This window comes from Eschscholzia californica, unplaced genomic scaffold, assembly GCF_041429995.1.
Source record: "Eschscholzia californica isolate CP2 unplaced genomic scaffold, dmEscCali1.0.p SCAF_3, whole genome shotgun sequence".
In the NCBI taxonomy this organism is placed as follows: Eukaryota; Viridiplantae; Streptophyta; class Magnoliopsida; order Ranunculales; family Papaveraceae; genus Eschscholzia; species Eschscholzia californica.
The window spans coordinates 731,273-752,020 of NW_028238420.1; the positions used below are offsets into that span (position 1 = coordinate 731,273).

Below are 20,748 nucleotides of genomic sequence, written 5' to 3' on the forward strand. Positions count from 1 at the left end.
TGCACATAAAATGAGATGTTAATCAAATGATCTGAACCATTCGACTTGTTTTTCAATCAGGTTCTCATACATCAATTACAGTTGAGACTTAGACATTAGGGACTTATGATGTGGTGGTTGCTCTCTACTCAATCGTGATATGTGGCGGTAGCTTTTTACTCAGCTGTGATACTTTGTTCAACCGATATAATGGTTGAATCTCGACCGTGGTATGTGGTCGAATAAAATTCAGTGAGAATTTTGTATTAGATATTTATTTATTTTTGAGAAATTTTAGATATTGACTACAGGGAAGTTTCAACTTAGGTTGTTGGTCGTAGGTTACCGAGCGAGGACTTGACGCCATTAAGTCAAATTCTGATTTTAATATTGTTTCCTAATCACATAATGCCTTTAACTAAATTAGGATTGCCTTTTGGTGAAATTGTCATTAACAACTTTAGGCATTACATATAAAATCTCCCTTGACTATATAAACACGATAATTGCCGAATTGGAACCCTTACAGAAACTGAACTAAAAATCCACCTAAACTACTAGCCTAAATTTCGTCTAACTATTTTATTTATATCCAAATTCAATAAATCTTGAATTTGCACTTTCACTTTATGGAATTTGGGACTTCTGTATTGCTTGAGTACATGCAATGCACTACCAGTTGATGGATTTAAAGAGAATTAAACACCTCTCAGTATGCACTGCCAGTTGATGGATTTAAAGAGAATTAAACACCTCTCAGTACATCCTGCCCGAGCCCATCCCAAGAATGTTTTCTTTTCTGTTCTGTTTCTGCTACGCAATGACAGGGAAATTTGCTACTCCATATAGAAATCATATGAAAATTTAACAAGTTCTAGGGAAGAACATACACAAATATTTTGTATTTTATCGGTTGTTCGCGTATTTATCTAACAACATTCAAGAAAAATATCTGTCACATCAACAATATCGCACTGTGCACAGGTAGTTCACTATTGCTTATTTTTCCAAATCACAATTTTGAAAAGAATGTTACAGGTTACAACAGTTATCTTCGAAAGACCTAAAACACTTAACTTCTTTTTTCCCAACTAAGAAATAAGTTGCAGGAGTCTGATGAGAGTTTAAGAATCACAATGAAATTATTGACAGAAGTGGCTCAAACAATAACGTAAGATCAAAGAGTATCAAATTTAATCAATACTTTTAAATTAAGCAGCTGCCGCCATTGGAACTGATCTGTAGCAAGCCCTCTTGGCAGCACGAATAATGTCTTCAACCTAAACGTTTGAACATTATTCGAAATATAAGTGGAACTCGACTCGTAATAATTGTACTGGTTATAACAAGAATATGAAGTTTAAATAGACTATATACCTGAGGAACAGCGAGTCTTTCGAGATTTGCAGCATAAGGCATTGGAATATCGGCTCCAGAAATTCTCTCTACTGGTGCATCGAGATATGCAAAGCTTTCCTCAACGACAGACATACTGTTGAAGGAAACCATATTTCAGTGACCTTGAATAAGACTTCATTTCTAATTAGTGTTCGGAAAAAGGGAGAAAAAGCAAACCAGATCTCTGCTCCAACGCCGTGCTGAGGTAAACCTTCTTCAACCGTCACCAGTCTATTGGTTTTTCTAACAGAAGCATTGATGGTGGCTCTATCCAGCGGTCGAATGGATCGGAGATTTATAACCTACATTAATGACCACTACCACTTGGTCAGTAGTTTTCCATTACTATCTCAAAGCAAATATTTTGGAAGTTTCATGAAAAGCTATGAGACACCGCCAAAAAGAGATGTTGAATTTCACCTCAGCATTGATTCCTTCCTTCGCAAGAACCTCGGCAGCCTGATAAGTAATTGCAGGTGTTAGTTTGGGTTTTACAACAAAAATACTTAAGTTGCTTTACATTTTAAGAAAGAAAAGAAGATAAAATCGATGTGCCTCGATCAGAGAAATAGCATTATATTTGAATCTAAAGTTGGTTGAGGAGTACAACGAAAATACATCGCCTAATGCTCCCTCTTGTTCAAGCTTTGCATCTGATATGGCTAAAGGAAAAGAGAAAAACTAACCTGGAGGGCAAAACCAACCATCCTTGAGAAAGCTGTAATAGTGACGTCTTTCCCTTCTCGTTCAATCTACCAACCATATAAAAAAAATGGCACAGAATATGATTTAGCAGTGCTACAGGATTGAATAATGATGAATAAATCCTTAAAGTCTCTCAACACACATACCTTAGCCTTTCCTATCGGAAGGGAGAAACTGGAATCGAGAACTTCTGCTGAAACAGGGAAAGACTCACCGTATCTGCAACATATTCAAACTGAATATTAAACTCAATGTTTGTTGGAGAGCACAAATCTGTGAACAGGAAAGCAAAGACCACTTACAGCAACTCATTTTCAAGGAAAACAACAGGATCAGGGTCCCTAATAGCAGCTTTTAGCAGGCCTCTGGCATCTTCGGACGAGTATGGACAGAGCACTTTCAACCCAGGGGAGGAAGCATACCAGGCTGCATAACACTGCATATTTATCTTCAAGTGAGCATCAATTTACTTAAATAAAGGGTGTTCCCACCATGTGTCCTAGGGGCACATATTGAGTCATGAGTTATTTCCACATTTAACAAGTTAAAGTTCAACAACCATCACTGATAGCACCATTTCCAAGATTTCTAACTCAGAAGGAAAAAACTTGTGTGTTAACTTAGGGCAAATGATAGAAATCCCTTAAATAGTTACCTTTCTAGTTAATTGTGGTTTACCTACTATGTACAAGTTGCGAGTAAAGAAACAAATAGAGACTGGAGGCATGTGATGATCTGAGCATCTTTACAGAATCGTAGCAATTCAGCCATATTAAATAGTAGTTCAGATGTCAACACTATCCTAAATTGCAGGTTACAGATTTTGTGGTTGGGACTCTATGGCTCTATGCCATGATAACAGTACCACATATACGATTTTATCAGGAAACAAAACTAGAATAGAAGTTGAGTAGAGAAAGTAACAGAACTGCTCACCTGTGAGTGTTGAGCGCCAACCCCAGCAGCAGGACCATTTGGCCCTCTGAAAACAATAGGTACATTAATCTGACCAGCAGACATGTAATTTGATTTTGCTGCAGAATTAATGACGTGATCAATTGCCTGCCAAAAAACCCCAAAATTAGCTCCAGCAGAAATTTTCAAGTACATGATGAAGCCACAAATCATGATGAGAATATAGCCAACCACGTAAATTTAAACCTACAGCTTAAGCTTATTAACATACTTGCCTACTTGGATCTGAGGAAGGGGCGCAAATGGAATATTTCAAATAAATAAAGAGCATAAATAAGTCATAATTTGTAGATCTAACGCAACACCATTATGGTTCTATTTTAAAAAGGATTGAGTGCTTCTCTTGCCAATACAACCCAGTCTATTAGGCCCTCGAGCCATACGCCCACTGTGCCACAACGTTAAGTGTTCACTTAAATGGAGACATGCATACACTATTCTATTTCTATTGTATATTTGTAAAAGAAAAATACGTAGGAACTAAAACAATGGAGAGATAGAGCTAATATGCACTAGGATATAGTGCTTTTGACGTGCATTCTAGAATTTGTGCCACTTTGAGCAGGTTATCTTGGTCATATCGCAAAACTTATAAGCACCAGAGTTTACAATCTAACTATTGTAATTGCTTATTTTATGCTTTATTGCTTGGCATTGGGTATCACAACTTTGTTTTACACATAATCTTCCACCTAGAGGTCAAGGGTTCGAGGCACAAGCTGAACAATTCAAAAAAAAAAAAAAAACTTTGTTTTACACATCTAAAGTTTCTGCATATAACATGTACTTCAGCTAAACAGATATGAAACTCGTACCTGCATGGAGAAATTAAACGTCATAAACTCTACAACAGGCCGAAGACCATAGTAAGCTGCACCAACTCCAATTCCAGCAAAACCAGCCTGCAGGATGCAGCACAAATGCAGTGAGTTGACTCTAAATGAAAAGAAAAATTTGTGAAAAATCCAACATATATTAACTGACTAAAGCTAATAACATAGTAGACTAGCTGGGAAAACTTAACAAAGCATTAACTAATTTAAGGTGGTAAAGGTTTTGTCAAGAACCTCTGTAATGGGAGTATCGATAACCCTCTCAGGACCATATTTATCCAAAAGCCCCTTGGAAATCTGAAATGCAGAGGAAATTAGGAACCATATACATTTCAGTGATGAACCAAAATAAATAAAAGGAAGCACATTTGGTCAGTAGGAACTATATTAAGACTATGATTCTTATACAGTCGTGCATAACTAACCTTGTAGGCACCTTGGTATTCACCAACCTACAACAGTGATAGACAAACATGAGATTATGAACAATAGAAGAGACAAATGTGTGGAAAAAACTTATCGTTACTACATATACCTCTTCACCCATCAAAAATACTTTTGGATCAGCAGCCATTTCCTCGTCGAGTGCAGAATTCAGAGCATCTCGCACAGTCATCTAAGCAAATATAGAAATAATTAGACGAAGCAGTCATTACCCAAGTGCATAAACAAAAAGTACTCTAACTAACCAAACAAAATATTAAATCGGGCTATGATCCATTAGAAAATCCACTTCATGAGACTTTCTAAAGCTTTTAACCCAATCAATAGATCGTCAGTTAGTCCTTACAACCTCAAGTTAATTTTACCCCCAAGAATTTATAATCATTTCATAAATTTATATAGAGTCTGAGAGTGTATATATCCGACCACATAAAACTATTCCATACCACTTTTTCTATTTTCCAAAAACTAGATCAAGTAAATTTCATATCTGCAAGGAACCCTTGTGAGAATAGTCCCACATGTGAGAAGGGCTATCCAGCAACCAAGAATATAATGTCTAGGTCTTCTCCACTCATCGTCAATTGGTTTTGAGTTGGATGACCACAAAATTAACATGGTATCAGAGCTAGGGTCACACGTGATATGCTTAAAAGCCACCAGTGCTCCACGCCACCCGAAAAAAAAAACAGTGTTAGGCTAATCACGTCACACATGAGGGGGTGTGTGAGAACAGTCCCACATGGGAGAAGGGCTATCTAGCAACCAAGAATATAATGTCTAGTTCCTGTCCGCTCGTTGTCAATTGGTTTTGAGTTGGATGACCACAAATTTAACAACCAGTAACGAAAGACAAACAACAAGAATTAAGTCATATAAACACCTCTTTTGCAGCGGTCGAATAACTATTAGCTGCACATACAGCAGGTCGAATCCTCTGCAACGATTGTCCAATAATCTGAGAGTAATAAAAATTGCACCTTTAGAAAATTAAATGCACCATCAACTCGAAACAAGTGTGAGAAAATTCCAAATTCTAATAATAAAAACTGAGACAAACTTAACAAAATTTATATCAGTGTTTTTGAGAGTTTACCGAAGCAGTAATGCTTGTTGAACCAACTTTTTGTCTCATAAGACCCAACATCTTTCCTTCTCCCTCTCAATAGCCCTATAAAATGAACACAAATTCAACTTCTTAAACTGAATCGAAGGCCAAAATAACAGGAACATCAAATTATAAATGATTCAAGTAATTTTGAACATATTGTTTCCACAATTCAATTAAAAACTGTTTTAGTTTCAGAAGTACAAATCTAGACAGTAAATGAGAAAAACCAAAGCATATATTATATTAAACGGTAATACTGAATGCAACAATCTTTGATTCATATAAACAAGTTCTTGTGATCGGTGATCTGAATGTAAATCAAGAATAATAATGAAATCAACAATTGGAGAAAGTAAAACCTAGATTTTCTAGCGTTTGGAATCCGATCTGGAAAATCAAAATGAAAGAAAGCAGATTATATATATATATATATATATATATATATAGAGAGAGAGAGAGAGAGAGAGAGAGAGAGTAGACCTTGAGCTTTTATGTTTTATTTACAGGGCGGAGAAGGTAGGTAGGAGAAGAGTAGCGAGAGAGAGAGAGAGAGAAAGGGCGGAGACTAGAGAGAGAAAGGATGGCGGTAGAATGGCTTTAAGCCGAAACCTGCGTATGTTATATATGTCGTTGACATTCGATACTAACACCTATGGAAATTGGCCCTTCCATCAAGCAAGAGGCTCCAATTTGACCCTTATACATAAAAATATACACGAGTTATTTGCATATTTTTTAGGGTTATTTTTTCAAATGGCCCCCTACTTTATGACTAGCTTCCCGGGTAGCCTCCTACTTTATCAAAAATATCCAGATGGCCCCCTTTGACTATTACTGTTCCTTTGACTATTAACTTCTTTTTTGATTTCCCAAAAATACCCTTCCGCATTGTCAACCTCTCTCCCCTCCATCTCATCACTTCTCTCTGCCACGTCATCCCTCTTGTCACCTCATCCCTCTCGCCACCTCATCATCGTCTTCGATAAGGTCACTGGCCGGTCAAAATTTTCAGCGATCGGTCGGCGACCTTCACGCTTAAAAAAAAATTTTCTTCTCGTCATGAGTCCCAGCTTTCTTAAAAAAACACAATTTCCCCCCAAATAAAAAAATTCTGGTATGTACATACCAGACGAAATTCAACAGAGAAGTAGCCCTGCCTAGAATATTAACTTGATCACAACATTTCTCATCATCTTCTCCAATCTCACTCTCTCTCTCTCTCTCTCTCTCTCTCTCTCTCTCTCTCTCTCTCTCTCTCTCTCTCTCTCTCTCTCTCTCTCTCTCTCTCTCTCTCTCTAGAAGCTGAGGAAAATAAGGACCACAATGTTGAGATCCGTCGAATCAGCTCTAAGAGAGCTTCATCTTCATCTCACCGATCTTTCTCCTCCGACTCAACCTCAGAGAGGAAAGTCACCGTCCTTGGTGTTGCCGGAGGAATTGGTCAGCCACTTGCCCTCCTTATACAGCTCAACCCTCTTGTCTCTAGTCTCTCTCTCTACGATATTGTTGGCACTCCTTGTGTTGTTGTTGATGTTAGCCGTATCAATACCTGATCTAAGGTCATTCATCTCCTCTTCTTCTTCTTTTTTCTCTCTCTTTCTAGGGTTTTTTCTTTCTATGAATAGTTAGGGTTTGAATTATATTTGTGGTAATTTGTAGGTAGCTGGGTATATGGGAGAAGATCAATTAGGTAAAGCTTTAGAAGGATGTGATCTTGTTATAATCTCAACAGGTGTTCCAAGAAAACCTGGTATGACTCGTGATGATATCTTTAACATTAATGTCGATATCGTCAAATCACTTTGTACTGCCATTGCCAAGTATTGCCCTAATGTATGTATGTTTCTTCCCTAAAAATGACATCTTTTTCCTCAAATTTCATTAGGGTTTCTTAAAATAATCTGATATCTTACTGTTTTTGTTTTAAATTTGGGGTGATTTAGGCCTTAGTTAATATGATTAGCAACCCTTGAATTCAACTCTTCCAATTGCTGCTGAGATTTTTAAGAAAGTTGGGACTTATGATGAGAAGAGACTCTTTGGTGTAACTATGCTTGATGTAGTTAGGGCTAAGACCTCCGTCGGTCTGGTTTACCCAGAACGACGACAGTCGAAGGGGGGATGAGAGAGAAAAATAATTTTTTTTAAGTATGAAGGTCGCTAGAATTTTGGTCGGTCGGCGACCTTATCGAAGAAGATGATGAGTTGGCGAGGGGGATGACGTGACGAAGAGAGAGATGACAACGCGGAAGGATAGTTTTGGGAGAGGGAAAGCTGACTTTAACGGACATGTAACTGTAACGGAAAAAGGGGGTCATCTGGATATTTCGATAAAGTAGGGAGTTGCGCGGGAAATTGGTCATAAAGTAGGGGCCATTTGAAAAATAATACTATTCTTTATCATTATATTATAATCTGTTTTCCTTCCACAAAAAAAAATTGTATTTTTGTTATCAATTACATTTAATTACATCTCATCAAAAAAAAAAAATTACATTTAATTACGTTATTACAAACAAGTACTCATAAGTTCAGTTCAACAAAAAAAAAAAACAAAAAAAATAAAGTATGTCATAAGTTCAGAGTATTATAAATTGGTTTATAGCGTGGTCTCTGTTTATAAGAAAGCTGACTAGGTGGGCTATATTGATTTCAAACAAATGAAAAATATGGGATGCAAGGTGAAAATAGTATGTTTGGGTTGAAAGACTAATTTTTAAATTTTCTTTTTAAGTTTAAAAAATAAGTTATATTTTGTTTGGTTAAGTATTAAACTTTTTTTTTGTTAAATACTATAAAATTATCTATTTATATAGTTAATTAACTAATATTTTCGCAGTTGCATACGAAATACTATAAGCTGGAAATTAGAAAAAAAAAAAAAAATTAAGTAATCATTTTTCGTCAAAAAAAAAATATAGGCAATTTTGACAAAATTATGAAAAAAGAATAATATATCATTATCACGAAAGTGTTACGAGATAATGCGAAAAGTGTTAAAAGCACCACAAGTTTAAGTGGTTGCTTGTGATTGGTAGTCGATTGTCTATAAATTTTAAATATGACAGATTATTTGATTCTAATAAGAGTAAGTTGTTACGTGAGAAAGTTATATGGCGAAATCGATTTTCTAATGAAAAAAAAATTCGTAAAATTAAGTTCAAACATTCCCACAAAATAAATTGGAAAACGAATTTTCACCCTCCCAAAAAAAGTCGCTCTCTCATCCCGTAACTTCTCTCTTCTTCCCAACATAAATCTTTCTTTCTCATCTCTCTCGATCAATCCGATCTCTTTAAATCTACAAACCTCTAAATGAATTTGGGTTATCTTTAACAGCGGTGATGCAATGTCCGGCAGAATCTCGAGCGAGATACTTGACTGGTTCAAATCTAGTGAGAAAAAGTGTTTGACTTTCTGGCACTAAATCATGTCCGTCCAACTACTCCGGCCGGGATCCGATCGGGATATTGACCGGTCATAGCACCATTTTTGTATCTTTAAACCAACCTCAAAAATTGTTTGAGGTGGTGCAGAAGCTACGGTTCAGTGACCGATCTCTCGTTAAATCAATCAATCGATTTCTCTCGATCATTTGAAATTAAAACATAACTTTCTATTACAAATAATGTCAACAACTTTTAGTTGGAGTGGTAAGAAGTTTAGTCTTTCATCTTAGAAGTCAAAGATTCGAGACGCACGAACACTTAAATATAAAAAAAAAAAAAAAAAAAAAAGAACTTTCTGTTACAGATAATTTTCCTTTCAAATTTAGATTTTTTTTTTTGTTTGAATTGAGTTCCTAATGAAATAGAGTTTTTTCATCATTTAGAACTTGATATATCTATTAAACGGGAATTGAAATGCTTGGTTCATTGGTTGGTTCATGATATTAGCAATAGACAAGAAGTAGCGTAATTGGTTGGCTCTTTGGTTTACAAGTGAATTGTCATAGTTGGTTTTTCTTTTAGTTTCTTTTGCTTTTAATTTTTTGTTAGCTTCTTTTTTTCTTCTAGTTTCTTGTAAGAATGACAATCAATATTTGGAGTCCCATATCTACCGTATTTACTTTAGTTGTCTAGTTTTGATATTCTTGTAACTCCTTTGGTATAAGATGACATAGCAAACTCCTTTGGTATAAGATGACATGGCAAACTAGCCATAAAGGTTCTGCAAATCTCATAATATTTTTTTCTTGTAAATTTTGTCTCTTCGTTCTCTTTGCTCCCCTCGCAAATTTCCACCTCAAATTTCTCTCGTGGCCTCTCATGAATCTTATTCTTTGATTTTCTTGTATTTCCCAGCATACCGAAAGGTGTATAATGTCATTATGTCTCAAATTCGAGTCATAGCAAACAAAAATCAATTTGGTAATCATTATAATCGAAGGTTATTGGCATCTTCGACTTTTTAGCTTGTAATCCCCCCTCTATTTTTTTCCACTCCCTCAGATCACTCATTTTTATCTCGATCTTTATCTCTATCAAGTTTTTTATTTTGGATATTTATTTTAAATAGTTTGATGGGCTTTAGGCCTCTAGTTTAGATGGGTTTTAGGTTCGATAGTTTAGTATGTTTAAATTCAGGCGGTTATCGTGCTTACATCTTGATGATGTATCAATGTCTTTCTAGTGACTACGTAGTGTCGTAGGCACCCTTCCCGAAAAAATTAAAACAAATGTATATTATTTTTGGTTTTAGATGTAGTTATTGTGTTAATAATCTAATTTGTTAAGAACTCAACCAATACACCTCGAGTTCTCTTTTATTTTTTAGGAATCGACTATGATAGTCATTATAAGATAGTGATGCATGATAATATAGAGGTACATCACGCTTCATGAATTGAAGAAGTTACTATAACCACCTGATTTAAACCCCTTGTTATCCTAAATTTGCAATTCCATGAAACTGAACCTAAGAATTTTGTGTTGCGGAGTGAGTATCCAACCACTTCATCAAAAAGTAGTGGCCAATACACTTTGCATTCAATATTAATTTAGGTTAAGAGGACAAAATCGTCAATATTAATGTTACTTTAGTATTTTTGTTTTCTTCACAAGCCATGTTTGAAATCTGATTCGAGGTCTTAAAAGACTTAAGCCAAGTTTCGGTGTATTTTCTCTGACTCGTGATGATTGATTCGTGTGAGTGATTGATTTAGGTTGCTATTTAGACTCTTTTTTTTTGATGAAAGCTATTTAGACTCTTAGCGTTGGACATTCCAAACAAATAAATCAATTCAAACAGCCAAAAAGAACACGTCATTTAAGAGATATTCTAAAGGTACTTGAGAATCAGTGAAGTGTTAAAAGCGCCTCCATATGTTGCACCTTGGGCGAGGCAAATTTTAAGGGGAGTATATAAGGTAAAGAGACTTTTGAAAAAAACAATTTTGGGGGGCTTTTAAAATTTCCATTAGTCGTGTATGGTTCTGTGGAGAAAATGAAAGGCCTCAGTTCTTTCTGCTGGCCCATTAAAGGTACATAATAGTTTGAAAGATTTGAACAGAAAAATGTTCTGGATGTGTGTAAATAACAAATTTGTGAGTGCGTATAAAATTTCCCTATTTCATAAAAAAAAATATAAAATTTCCCTAATAATTTTGGGTCTATGATAATACGAGCAACTCAACAAGGATATGCATAGATTCAAGTGGTCCAGTTTGGTATCATAGGGCATAGGCCATTCTTAGCTTATTTTTATGCTACTTCCTTATATGCTTCAAAATTATACCACAAAGACATAAAAAGGAAAAGAAAAAACTAAACCCCCCTCCCTATAAGATGAGTCGTTTTGCTTTTATTATAGTCATAAGTTTAGATATATCACATATATATTTTTTTTGAAGAAGTAAAATAGTATCATTCATTAAAATAGTATCAAAGCAAAGTTTAGATATATCATATATAGGTTTGAAAAAAAATATAAAAAATGTGTTGAATTTTAGAACTACATGCTTTATTGTTGGGGTTTAGGGAGTTACTTGATAATTTAGTTACTTTTGACATGAATATTCATTTATGAAGAATGAATTAGAGATTTTTTTTAGCTAGAAATAGGAATCATGAGGTATACAATTGTTCCTACCACAATAAACACAAGATCTCTTTTTTTTTTTCTTTATTCTTCCTATGGAGAAGATATAGAACTCCACTCTCTCTAAATTTAGTAGGGTAAGGATAATGTCCAACCTCTCCTAGTCCTAGCTAGTGAGGTAGTCTATTGTGGTAAAAATAGAGGACCACAAATCAAGATAGAAAAATAAGACATTATAACCACATAAACATACAACGATAGCTCTACCATGACCCCATTTGAGTCTCCATCTGATACTGAAAGATGTGGAAAAAAATTGTGTCAATTTTAGTAATGGATTATTATGACAAAAGTTAGTTATTATTTCATGTAATAGTCAGTAACCGAAGTTGTTTAGTATCTTTTAGAGTTCGATTTCTTTTTCTACTAGTTGACGTAAGGCTGCTTACAAATTTGGGAAAATTACTATAAATGATTTAATTTTTAGGGCATAATCTACATATTCTTTAAATATAGGACCCTTTCAAATGTCTAATTTTAAGGATTAGTTAATCATATCACATTCCCTTCATCAAAAAAAAAAAAGTTAATCATATCACAAGATCCTATCATTGTTATCCAAAGTGAGTTCATTTCTCCTTCTCCTTTCTCCTAGTAACTTGCATGTTAAAAAGTAAATCTTGTATCTTCTTAAAAAAGAAAATCCTAGTTGCGTGTTTGGCACTATGATAGTACAATTAAATGTAATGGCAAATAGTCATAATATATAAAGCTACCCCAACAATCCTAATAAATCTTGAGTTTAATTTTTTGCCTCCCTCTTAGTAGACTTTATTTAAGAAGTACGATAGATAGATGTCTAATACAAATTCCCTTTCTGCTAGGTTACTTTGTCATTGACCAAATCAAGTGATTGAAGCTACAAAGATGTTCAAAAAAAAGCCAACCGAAGGAAGATAAAAAAAAAAAAAAAGGAAAACAGGTGACTTGAAGAGTTCCAACAAAGCCTCAAATGTGTAAAGAACCCTAATTTGGTAGAAGAAAGTTTGGCCGGCAATTCTTTAATACTTTTTGTTCATTCAGACCTACCATCAAATACTTTTGAGTACTAGAAATAATATATGACCAAACATTTAATAGTATGGTTGATTGGTGTGGTAATTACCATCTAGTACGTCAAGAAAGTGTTAATTGTCGTCACGATCTAAGTTATGTATAAGCATATATTTTATCATTCTATATTTTTACTATTATTAGTAGATGATTAAGATTGTTGGATTAATTTATGTAGTTAACCGTTAAGTCACAAATGTGATTTTTGAAGAATTGGTTCTTTGAATATAGTTCAAATGCCATGGACAAAAGAGAAATGTTAATATTACAACGGGATGGTAGTGTATAAGAAATGAATAATATCAATATTGTGAGGTATGATGAAGTTCGACCCTCAAAATTGTAATGTGTAATAAGACTTTGAGTAAAACTTAAGTGCCTATTTGGCACGCTTAAAAGGTAATATGATAACCATGAATAAAAAACTTATAAAGTGATGTCATGAAATCACAAAATTTTGTTTTGTTGTTTAATTTGCAGAAGATGATATTATCTGCATAACATTTTATCGTTTATTTCAATGTAAAGGGAGTCTCAAACTCATCCACCAAGTTTGAGATTAGCCCTCTTAGAGGAAATTCTATTTTGTTATATGCTTAAAATGCATCTCCAAATAAAAATACTATTTTAAAATGTGACTTCCCGTAATCGCATCTAATCTGGTGTGTCTTCAATGTCGTCGGGCAATTGATAGAATCTCCTTGCATGTGGGTGCTATTCTTTGTGGCAATTACTTGTAGTTCTTCTCTTGTTGCTCAAAAGAGTATCTCTTTTGACAAAGTTTACATGATTAAATACTAGCCCTCTGCTTTTCCTTCCCTCTCTCTCTCTCTTCAAGCATCTTCCTCTCCAAAAATCATTCACCTTTTAAGTATGAAAATCACTTTTTGATTTTCAACAAGCATAAAGAATTCTGATTTTTGTGCTTGTTTCATCATTACTTCATTATTATTCTTAATCATATTAGTCCGTCACCCATTAATCATTTTGAAATAGACTAATTAAACAACAAATTTTGATTAAGAACACTCACTACTTTTCGACCTAACCCGATTATACACGTTTGGATCCCACGATGGATACCGAAAACAAAACGCAATATTAACTTAACATTAGGTTCTTATGGATTTCCAAAACCCCAATATTGATACAAAGCTTAACTCAAGATATAGTATATAATTAAGGGGAGTGCTATTTAAACAGAAGATGTTGACAAAATTCTTGACTTGCTGACTCACTTTTATTACAATACAAAGTTTGATTACGATTTCAACCGCTCTTTTCCTTAAGAGACTCAGTAAGTCGAAGTTTTTGTCAAAATCTTGTGTGCAGTTCGCATTTCCCCATAATCAATTTGTTTCATGACTCTCTTCTACAAGAAGATGATGAAGATTCTTCATAATCAGATACAATAATAGAGGAAACTTCAGTGACCCCACTTGAACCAGAAGAAGAAGAAGATGAACTTAGTTGGTGATCAATCCTTTCTTTCATCGTGAAATCAATAAATCTAGGCCTACCCTTAACCCCAAGATTGTTATTTTCATTATTAACTCTGTTCTTCTTGGATGTTTCGTCGATCTCACGGCCATTTTTACCATTTCTTTTCTTTAAAAATATTTTACAGAGAACCCAATCTCCAATATGCATCAATGAATTCTGCAAAAAGAAGATCAATAACAATGAGATTAATTAAGTAAATCAAAAAACAGAATTTGGGTTTTGTGCAATTTTCTAATTGAAATTAGCAAATTGGAATTGAGAACTTACTTGGGTTGAGTTTTTTCTCTGTATTATATTGAAATTTGAAGTTGCAGGACGAACAAGGCGATATTCATGCATAATCCAATCAGTTCTAATCCCATTTGAGGGTTTTCCTCTGTAAAATACTAAAGTTTTCTTCATACCCATAACTTGATTGCTTCTAAAAGCTACAATTTTTTTGTCAATTCCAGTTGATTTCCAGTACCCAGATTCAGAACCTCTATTAGGTCTGTTTCCATGTGAGTATTTTGCTTCATTTGTGCAAAAGAAGTATCTCTCTTGTTCTGAATCACCTGAAGAACCAATTACAAAAAAAAAAAAAAAAACCTAATTTTAGTACACTGATTGAAGATCATCTAATTCAAGTAAATTGTTAATTACTAACCTGGCAAATCCCAAGGATCAAACTTGGAGATATTAAAAAGTTGAGGGATTATTGAAGCAGGTAATGGGTAAGCTAAAACCTTGCGTATCAAATATTGAGCAACAAGTTCTTCATCAGTAGGATGAAATCGAAAACCAGGAGGTAATCTGATCACACCATTTTCGACAAAATTGAAATTTGTCATGATTTTGAGCCAAGGGTTATGACCTTATGAAGGAATTCACCTATTTGAAGGCCAATTTAGAGGTGAATTTTGAAAACCCATGTCAATGAGTTCTTACTATACATGAAGAAAAGAAGTAGAGAGAAAAAGATGAAAAGGAAACAAAGTCTATAGAGAGAGAAAGAGAGGGGTGGTTAAATCATATATGGAGGGAAAAGCTAAGGTTCTTTTTATAGCAAATTTGGTTGGTGTGTTGGGGAGGAGAAAGAAAAAAATAAAAGGAGTTGGACTTGCAAGAGATATTTGGCCTAAATGACAATCAAAACCTTTCTTTGACCTATCTTTACTTAATTTAACCTAGTTAACTTCAGAGACAGAGAAAATTTATTCATTGATAACCTAGTTGTGACAAAATGAGATTGAAGTTTCCTGCTTCCGGGCTTTGTAGTTCAAATATCTGTTGTTTCTCTGGTATAATGAAAAATCAGGGTTATGTCTTCCTGTTTTAATAAAAACAAGGATATACCTTCCTGTGTCTTTCTGGAATAAATTCAGAGATAACTTTTATGTCTAAAACTTAAAAAGTAAAACCAGTATAATCAAACAAAGATTAATAAAAAAAAAAGGTTAGAGAGAGAAAAGCCGAGTCGAGTTGTCTCTTTCCTTAAGACAGTGAACACCCCGGTATTAGTACTAAAACCAGTGAGATGTTTGTCTCCCATGATACAACGGCTGTACCTTTCAGTATGACGACGAGAGTACTTCGTTTCTCTGAAAGCGTGCGAACTTAGAACAAGCAGTAAGAACGACAGATGAATTGACTTCTTAAACTCTAAATGCTCTTAACTTTGAATGCTAAAAAATTTCGTGTTTTGTTTGCTGGATTCTGTTTGGTATTTATAGAAGTATTGGTGACACTTCAGACAGGTGCCTATAGACGAATGGTTGCTTCCCAACAGTCATATTTGTCTGTTGATTTTCGGGTGCCATCTTGACCGTCAGATCTCAACGGATTTATGAAGATCTCGCGCCTTGAACGCCCACCGTTAGATCATCAACGGATCTATCTTAAGAGCGCGAATCATCCTGACCGTCAGATCAAATCTATGACCGTATTATCAAAGGCTCCAATTGCTCCTCGCGACGATGCGAAGTGCAAAGTGCGTGCGGGCGCCTCTAAAGCGCCCAATGCGCCCTAAACGCCCATTCGCCCACGCCGCGCGTGCGCGGTTTGCGTGGTGCAAACCACGCGAGTCACCTTTCTATTTTAAAGAACATACCATAAATATATGGAAGATTCTATATAAGGAAATAAAATGTTTCCTCCTTCATAAATGTGGTACTAACTCAAAATCTCGGTTTTGAGTTAATGGTACCCAAACCAAACGAATTTTGTAATAACTCACTCATACGGAATCGGATTTGGACAAAATTTGAGTCTAAATTCAAGAGCTCGACGAATCCAACTAGACGTCATGATCGAGATTCCGATGAATATAGGGTCCTCAAATTAAGGAAAAACCGGTCCAACTCCTTTTGAGCTAAGTACCGATTCCAACAATATCATGGTCAAAGTTTGTGAAAGTTAAATAATTACTTCGAAAAATAAAATTGATTTAAGAAATAGGATGGAAGACGTTGCATAAATTTTGAGAACAATAAATTTGAGTCTAAACTCTTTTGTAAAATGATATATTGCAGGCATATTTTTGAACTACAAATATTCGAGCACAGTGGAATCATCGTGTAGCTATATAATGAAATGTATTGTGTTTAACAAATAAAATACATTATTTTTTTGTAATTGAGTTTGAATTGTTTACTAGAGAGAAAAATGGGTAAAAGCAGACGTCCTAGCTAAATGGGGAAGGAAAAACCTTCAAATGCAGATCTGGAACTCCGCACCGTCATTTGTTTCTGCGATTACTCAATGTGTATGTTTTTTTAAGTTGAATAGTGTAGTTTGTATTTCCTATATCTTAACAAATAAAATAAAAAAAGAGAAGAAAATGAGTGGAGGAAGAATCTTGATTAATTTATATACATAATGATATCATGACAATGCTATTACAATGTGGTGGGGTCTTTGAAATGGACTATGCCTTGGAGATACTTTAAAAGAGAAGTACTGTCATTACCATCTCCTTCACATTATCAATTTTATAATTATGTAGTTGAGTTTTATTTTGTAAATTTGCTTATTTAAAAAGCATTTACGTTTTCTAATCTTATGTTTGGATCGATATCTTTTCTTTATTCGACTTTACTTCTTTAATCTGACCTTTAAACCTTATCTGCCAAACCACCAATGACCATCGTGCAGTTGGGGTTATTTCCCTAATGGCCCCCTACTTTGTGACCAGCTTCCCGCCTGGCCCCCTACTTTGTGACCAGCTTCCCGCCTGGCCCCCTACTTTACAAGAAATACCCATATGGCCCCCTAAAACCGTTAACTTTAACTTTCCGTCACTCTCTCTCCTCCATCTCTTTTTCTCTCTCTGCCATGTCACGCCACCTCATCTATTAGGCCACCTCATCACCTTCTCCGGCAGAAGTCGCCGGCCGGCCAAATTTCCGGCCGGCGACCTTCAAACTAAAAAAAAAAAATATATCTTTTTTTTTTATCTCTCTCTCTAAGAACTCCGGCGAAGGAACCCTTCGCCGGAGTTCGTCTGTTCTCACGAACAGACCAGATCTATTCGTGAGAACAGACGGATCTGTTCGTGAGAACAGACGGATCTGTTCGCACGAACAGACGAACTCCGGCGAAGGGTTCCTTCGCCGGAGTTCTTAGAGAGAGAGAGAGGAAGAGAGAAAATTTTTTTTTTTTTTTTTTAGTTTGAAGGTTGCCGGCCGGAAATTTGGCCGGCCGGCGACCTCTGCCGGAGATGGTGATGAGGTGGCCTAACAGATGAGGTGGCGTGACATGGCAGAGAGAAAAAGAGATGGAGGAGAGAGAGTGACGGAAAGTTAAAGTTAACGGTTTTAGGGGGCCATATGGGTATTTCTTGTAAAGTAGGGGGCCAGGCGGGAAGCTGGTCACAAAGTAGGGGGCCATTAGGGAAATAACCCTATTTATTTTAAGGAGCGGCTAAGTTTATTCCATCGTAATTTGGATGAGTATTCTTTTTTTTTTGTTGAATTTGGATGAGTATTCTTGTTTTCAAAAGAAGAAACTTAAACCACATAATAATAGCCTTATGCCCCCTCTTAATGTTGGAAATTTATTAGAAGAATGTCCCTAAGATTTAAAAGAGACATTAACTAAAAAGGACCATTGGATTGAATAGTGTGAGATTAGGACCAGAGAGGTTGACATAGAAATTTGACAGAAAAAGGGGCAGGGTGCTTCTAAAGGCACCTGACCAAAAGGCTGTTAGCATCCGGTAATTTTATTGACTCGGGTCAATGGTCAATGACCCGAATTCTCTATAAGCACCTGTTTTTTAATGTGGGTGACTGTCACCTTCATTTGCTTCTTCCATCTTCTTCCAAAACAAAAGGGATCCCAATCTATTTTTTTCAAGAATTTAACAACTAGACTCTTTGAGAATTCCTCCCACCATTCTTTGATCTTTTGAATCTCTTCTTCACTTGGGTTTTTCTTATTTTCAAATACTGGGTCATCATTCAAAATTTTTTCTGACTTCGGGTTTGTGACGATAGTCAGAAAGGTTTTCACATTCCCAAATGAAGAGATCGGAAATTTGTTTGTATGTTCCGGGTGGATATTTTAGATGATTTTTAGGGTTTTTTTTAAAAAAATTTAGCAAAGAGATTTGAAGCACTAATGTGAAGCGAAATTAGGGGTGTTTGAGAGATTAAGTTGAGTGAAGGAAATGAGATTGATCGGAGAGATAGGGTTGCTGTAACTCAACTCATTTGAAAATAAGCAGTTGGAGTCGTTTTGGATCTCTCTTTCTATGAAGTCTAAACCCCACCTAAAAATAAATAAAAATCCAAAAAGCTTTCTTCCTTCGTCTACTCATTCAAACTCTCACTTTCTTTCTCTCTCTCTCTAAAAACTCTCACTACTTTCCCTCTCTCTCTCTCTCTCTGGAGCCTAGATAGATAGATAGATATTTATCTTTTTTTGTTGGACGCTTTGGTGTGGTTTTTCGGTCTTGATCATCAATAAACTTTAGATCCACTTCATTAACGGAAGATCCGATCCTAGTAGCTAGGTTTTATATTCAATTTACAGGTATTTTTTTCTTTCTTTCTATCTTTGCTGCTGCTCAAATCCAGTGAGTTAGGAGGATATTATACCTCCTAACTCACTGGATAATTAATTAAGCTTTTCCTTTTATTAGTTTTTTTTAGGAGAAAAATGAGGGTGGTGTTTGAAGAGTCAAATTTGTTGTTCTCTTCAAAATACTAGTTAGATCGACATTGTTCAGCTCTTGATGGAACCGTGGTTTCTAAAGCCGCTTATTATGATCTGGAAGCAATGGTGAGAATTTTAGTTTTGTTTCTGCAAATTGATCTAGGTTTAGGGTTTTTAAATATGGAAGTGATTTTGTGAGAGATAGATGGAGAGGTTAGGTTAACTCTCCACTTTGACCGGTGCCTACATAATTGGACGGTGCTAACAGAGAAATGAGCAGTTGGGCTTGGTGCTAATAGAGTTGGATGCTAACAGCCTTTCGACTTGGTGCCTTTAGAAGCACCCAAAGGGCAACATCAAAACTTAGAAATTTGAGGTCATTCAAAGATTTCCTGAAATCTTCTATTTATGGTATTGTCGGGTAGAAAAATGACTTCTCTGCTTTCAAATTACAGAAATAGCCTTTGAAGTTGAAAAAACAAACCTTAATTTTAAAATGAATCTTGGGCTCTCTTTAAGATTTATTCCTTGCTTGAATTGCACGTCTGGATAATAATATACTTGATGTCTAGATGCATGGGTACCTCTAATCATTCTCTCATTTGAAATCACATTTTGTAGTCATTTGGAACTCCATGGATGATGCCCTCTTTCCTCCTCAATATTACCATGGTGATTTCTTATGTACTTTGGTCCCACCTAACAGATATGTGAGGATAGAAATAGTTATAGTTTTGGTAGTTAACGTGTTCAACCTCCTTACCTCCGTTGCAAACTCTCAGTGATGTTACATAATTCTGTAGAACTTAAACGAGAATATAATGATATGGAAGATTCAGGGTCAGGAAATAATTTAAGACCTATACAACTCTGTATAAGAAATGCTTTTAAAAACAAGTCGATTATTAATCCTTTTAACAAAAAAAAAGTCGATTATTAATCAGAATAAATATAAGGGTAAAATGGAAAACAAAATATCAAGTTGGAGAAAGTTGGACCCTCTAAAATGGGTTTCGTGAGAAAAGAGATTTCCCTTTTCGAAAGTAACATAGACGAATTGAAAGATAAAGAAAAATATAAAGAAAATTAAAATTCAATAGACGAGTGATTCTTTCTCTCTTTTTTTTTTTATCTCTCTCGCTCTCGTATGTGGACCCACGGATCCAAAGGAAAAGTTTGGCAGATGGAAGAAATGCAAATTGGGGCAGCGTGTGATTTGTTTCACTTTAGTTTTGGGGGTAGAGAGGGTCAAACTAGTTTGCGTGTAGAATGTGAAGAGTCCTGTTGAGGATTCCAGGAGCCAAACATATAAAGTCAAAATAAAACTCTATCATTGAGCTTACTCATTTATTCCATCCCTCATACTCCAAAATCTGATCTTGAATATGATTCAATTCTATTCTAGTCTGTACCGGAAAAAAAAGAAAAAAAAAATACAACACAGACTAGTGGCGTTATTGATCTAGACAAGGTGATCTCATGTAGTCAGAGAGAGAAAATGATTGTCTCTGG

The 20,748-nt window shown here is 35.2% G+C and overlaps 2 protein-coding genes, 1 long non-coding RNA gene and 1 pseudogene across 3 annotated transcripts; 2 read left to right on the forward strand and 2 right to left on the reverse strand.

Annotated features, from left to right (window-relative positions):
• Positions 1-981: 981 nt before the first annotated feature.
• On the reverse strand, positions 982-6,150 carry LOC147547439 (pyruvate dehydrogenase E1 component subunit beta-1, mitochondrial). The gene is made up of 15 exons (XM_086667539.1): positions 5,926-6,150; positions 5,431-5,505; positions 5,218-5,292; positions 4,426-4,506; positions 4,316-4,342; positions 4,125-4,187; positions 3,873-3,959; positions 3,019-3,144; positions 2,385-2,518; positions 2,229-2,301; positions 2,064-2,129; positions 1,798-1,836; positions 1,555-1,679; positions 1,357-1,471; positions 982-1,259 (listed from the first exon to the last, which is right to left on the reverse strand). Exons 2-15 carry the CDS (start codon positions 5,479-5,481, stop codon positions 1,191-1,193), a joined length of 1,131 nt encoding a protein of 376 aa, XP_086523665.1. The 5' UTR covers positions 5,482-5,505; positions 5,926-6,150; the 3' UTR covers positions 982-1,190.
• Positions 6,151-6,762: 612 nt separating this feature from the next.
• LOC147547440 (malate dehydrogenase, mitochondrial pseudogene) lies at positions 6,763-7,570 on the forward strand (annotated as a pseudogene).
• A 6,128-nt stretch (positions 7,571-13,698) lies between these two features.
• On the reverse strand, positions 13,699-15,384 carry LOC147547441 (NAC domain-containing protein 83-like). The gene is made up of 3 exons (XM_086671637.1): positions 14,747-15,384; positions 14,368-14,654; positions 13,699-14,256 (listed from the first exon to the last, which is right to left on the reverse strand). Exons 1-3 carry the CDS (start codon positions 14,928-14,930, stop codon positions 13,957-13,959), a joined length of 771 nt encoding a protein of 256 aa, XP_086527763.1. The 5' UTR covers positions 14,931-15,384; the 3' UTR covers positions 13,699-13,956.
• Positions 15,385-18,716: 3,332 nt separating this feature from the next.
• LOC147547442 (uncharacterized) lies at positions 18,717-19,519 on the forward strand. The gene is made up of 3 exons (XR_015238640.1): positions 18,717-19,113; positions 19,291-19,362; positions 19,505-19,519. It is a non-coding gene; the product is annotated as an uncharacterized LOC147547442 (long non-coding RNA).
• The last annotated feature ends 1,229 nt before the right edge of the window (positions 19,520-20,748 follow it).

What these genes read in the sequence shown, in the direction of transcription:
- LOC147547439 (XM_086667539.1), bottom strand. Translation starts at nt 5,481, where the DNA reads ATGTTGGGTCTTATGAGACAAAAAGTTGGTTCAACAAGCATTACTGCT. An exon ending in CGTTTAATTTCTCCATGCAG is followed by an intron (nt 3,145 to 3,872) that starts GTACGAGTTTCA and finishes GTTTTTTGGCAG; the next exon opens with GCAATTGATCACGTCATTAA. An exon ending in AAAGACTCGCTGTTCCTCAG is followed by an intron (nt 1,260 to 1,356) that starts GTATATAGTCTA and finishes TCAAACGTTTAG; the next exon opens with GTTGAAGACATTATTCGTGC.
- LOC147547441 (XM_086671637.1), bottom strand. Translation starts at nt 14,930, where the DNA reads ATGACAAATTTCAATTTTGTCGAAAATGGTGTGATCAGATTACCTCCT. An exon ending in TGATCCTTGGGATTTGCCAG is followed by an intron (nt 14,655 to 14,746) that starts GTTAGTAATTAA and finishes TTGGTTCTTCAG; the next exon opens with GTGATTCAGAACAAGAGAGA. An exon ending in AGAGAAAAAACTCAACCCAA is followed by an intron (nt 14,257 to 14,367) that starts GTAAGTTCTCAA and finishes TTCTTTTTGCAG; the next exon opens with AATTCATTGATGCATATTGG.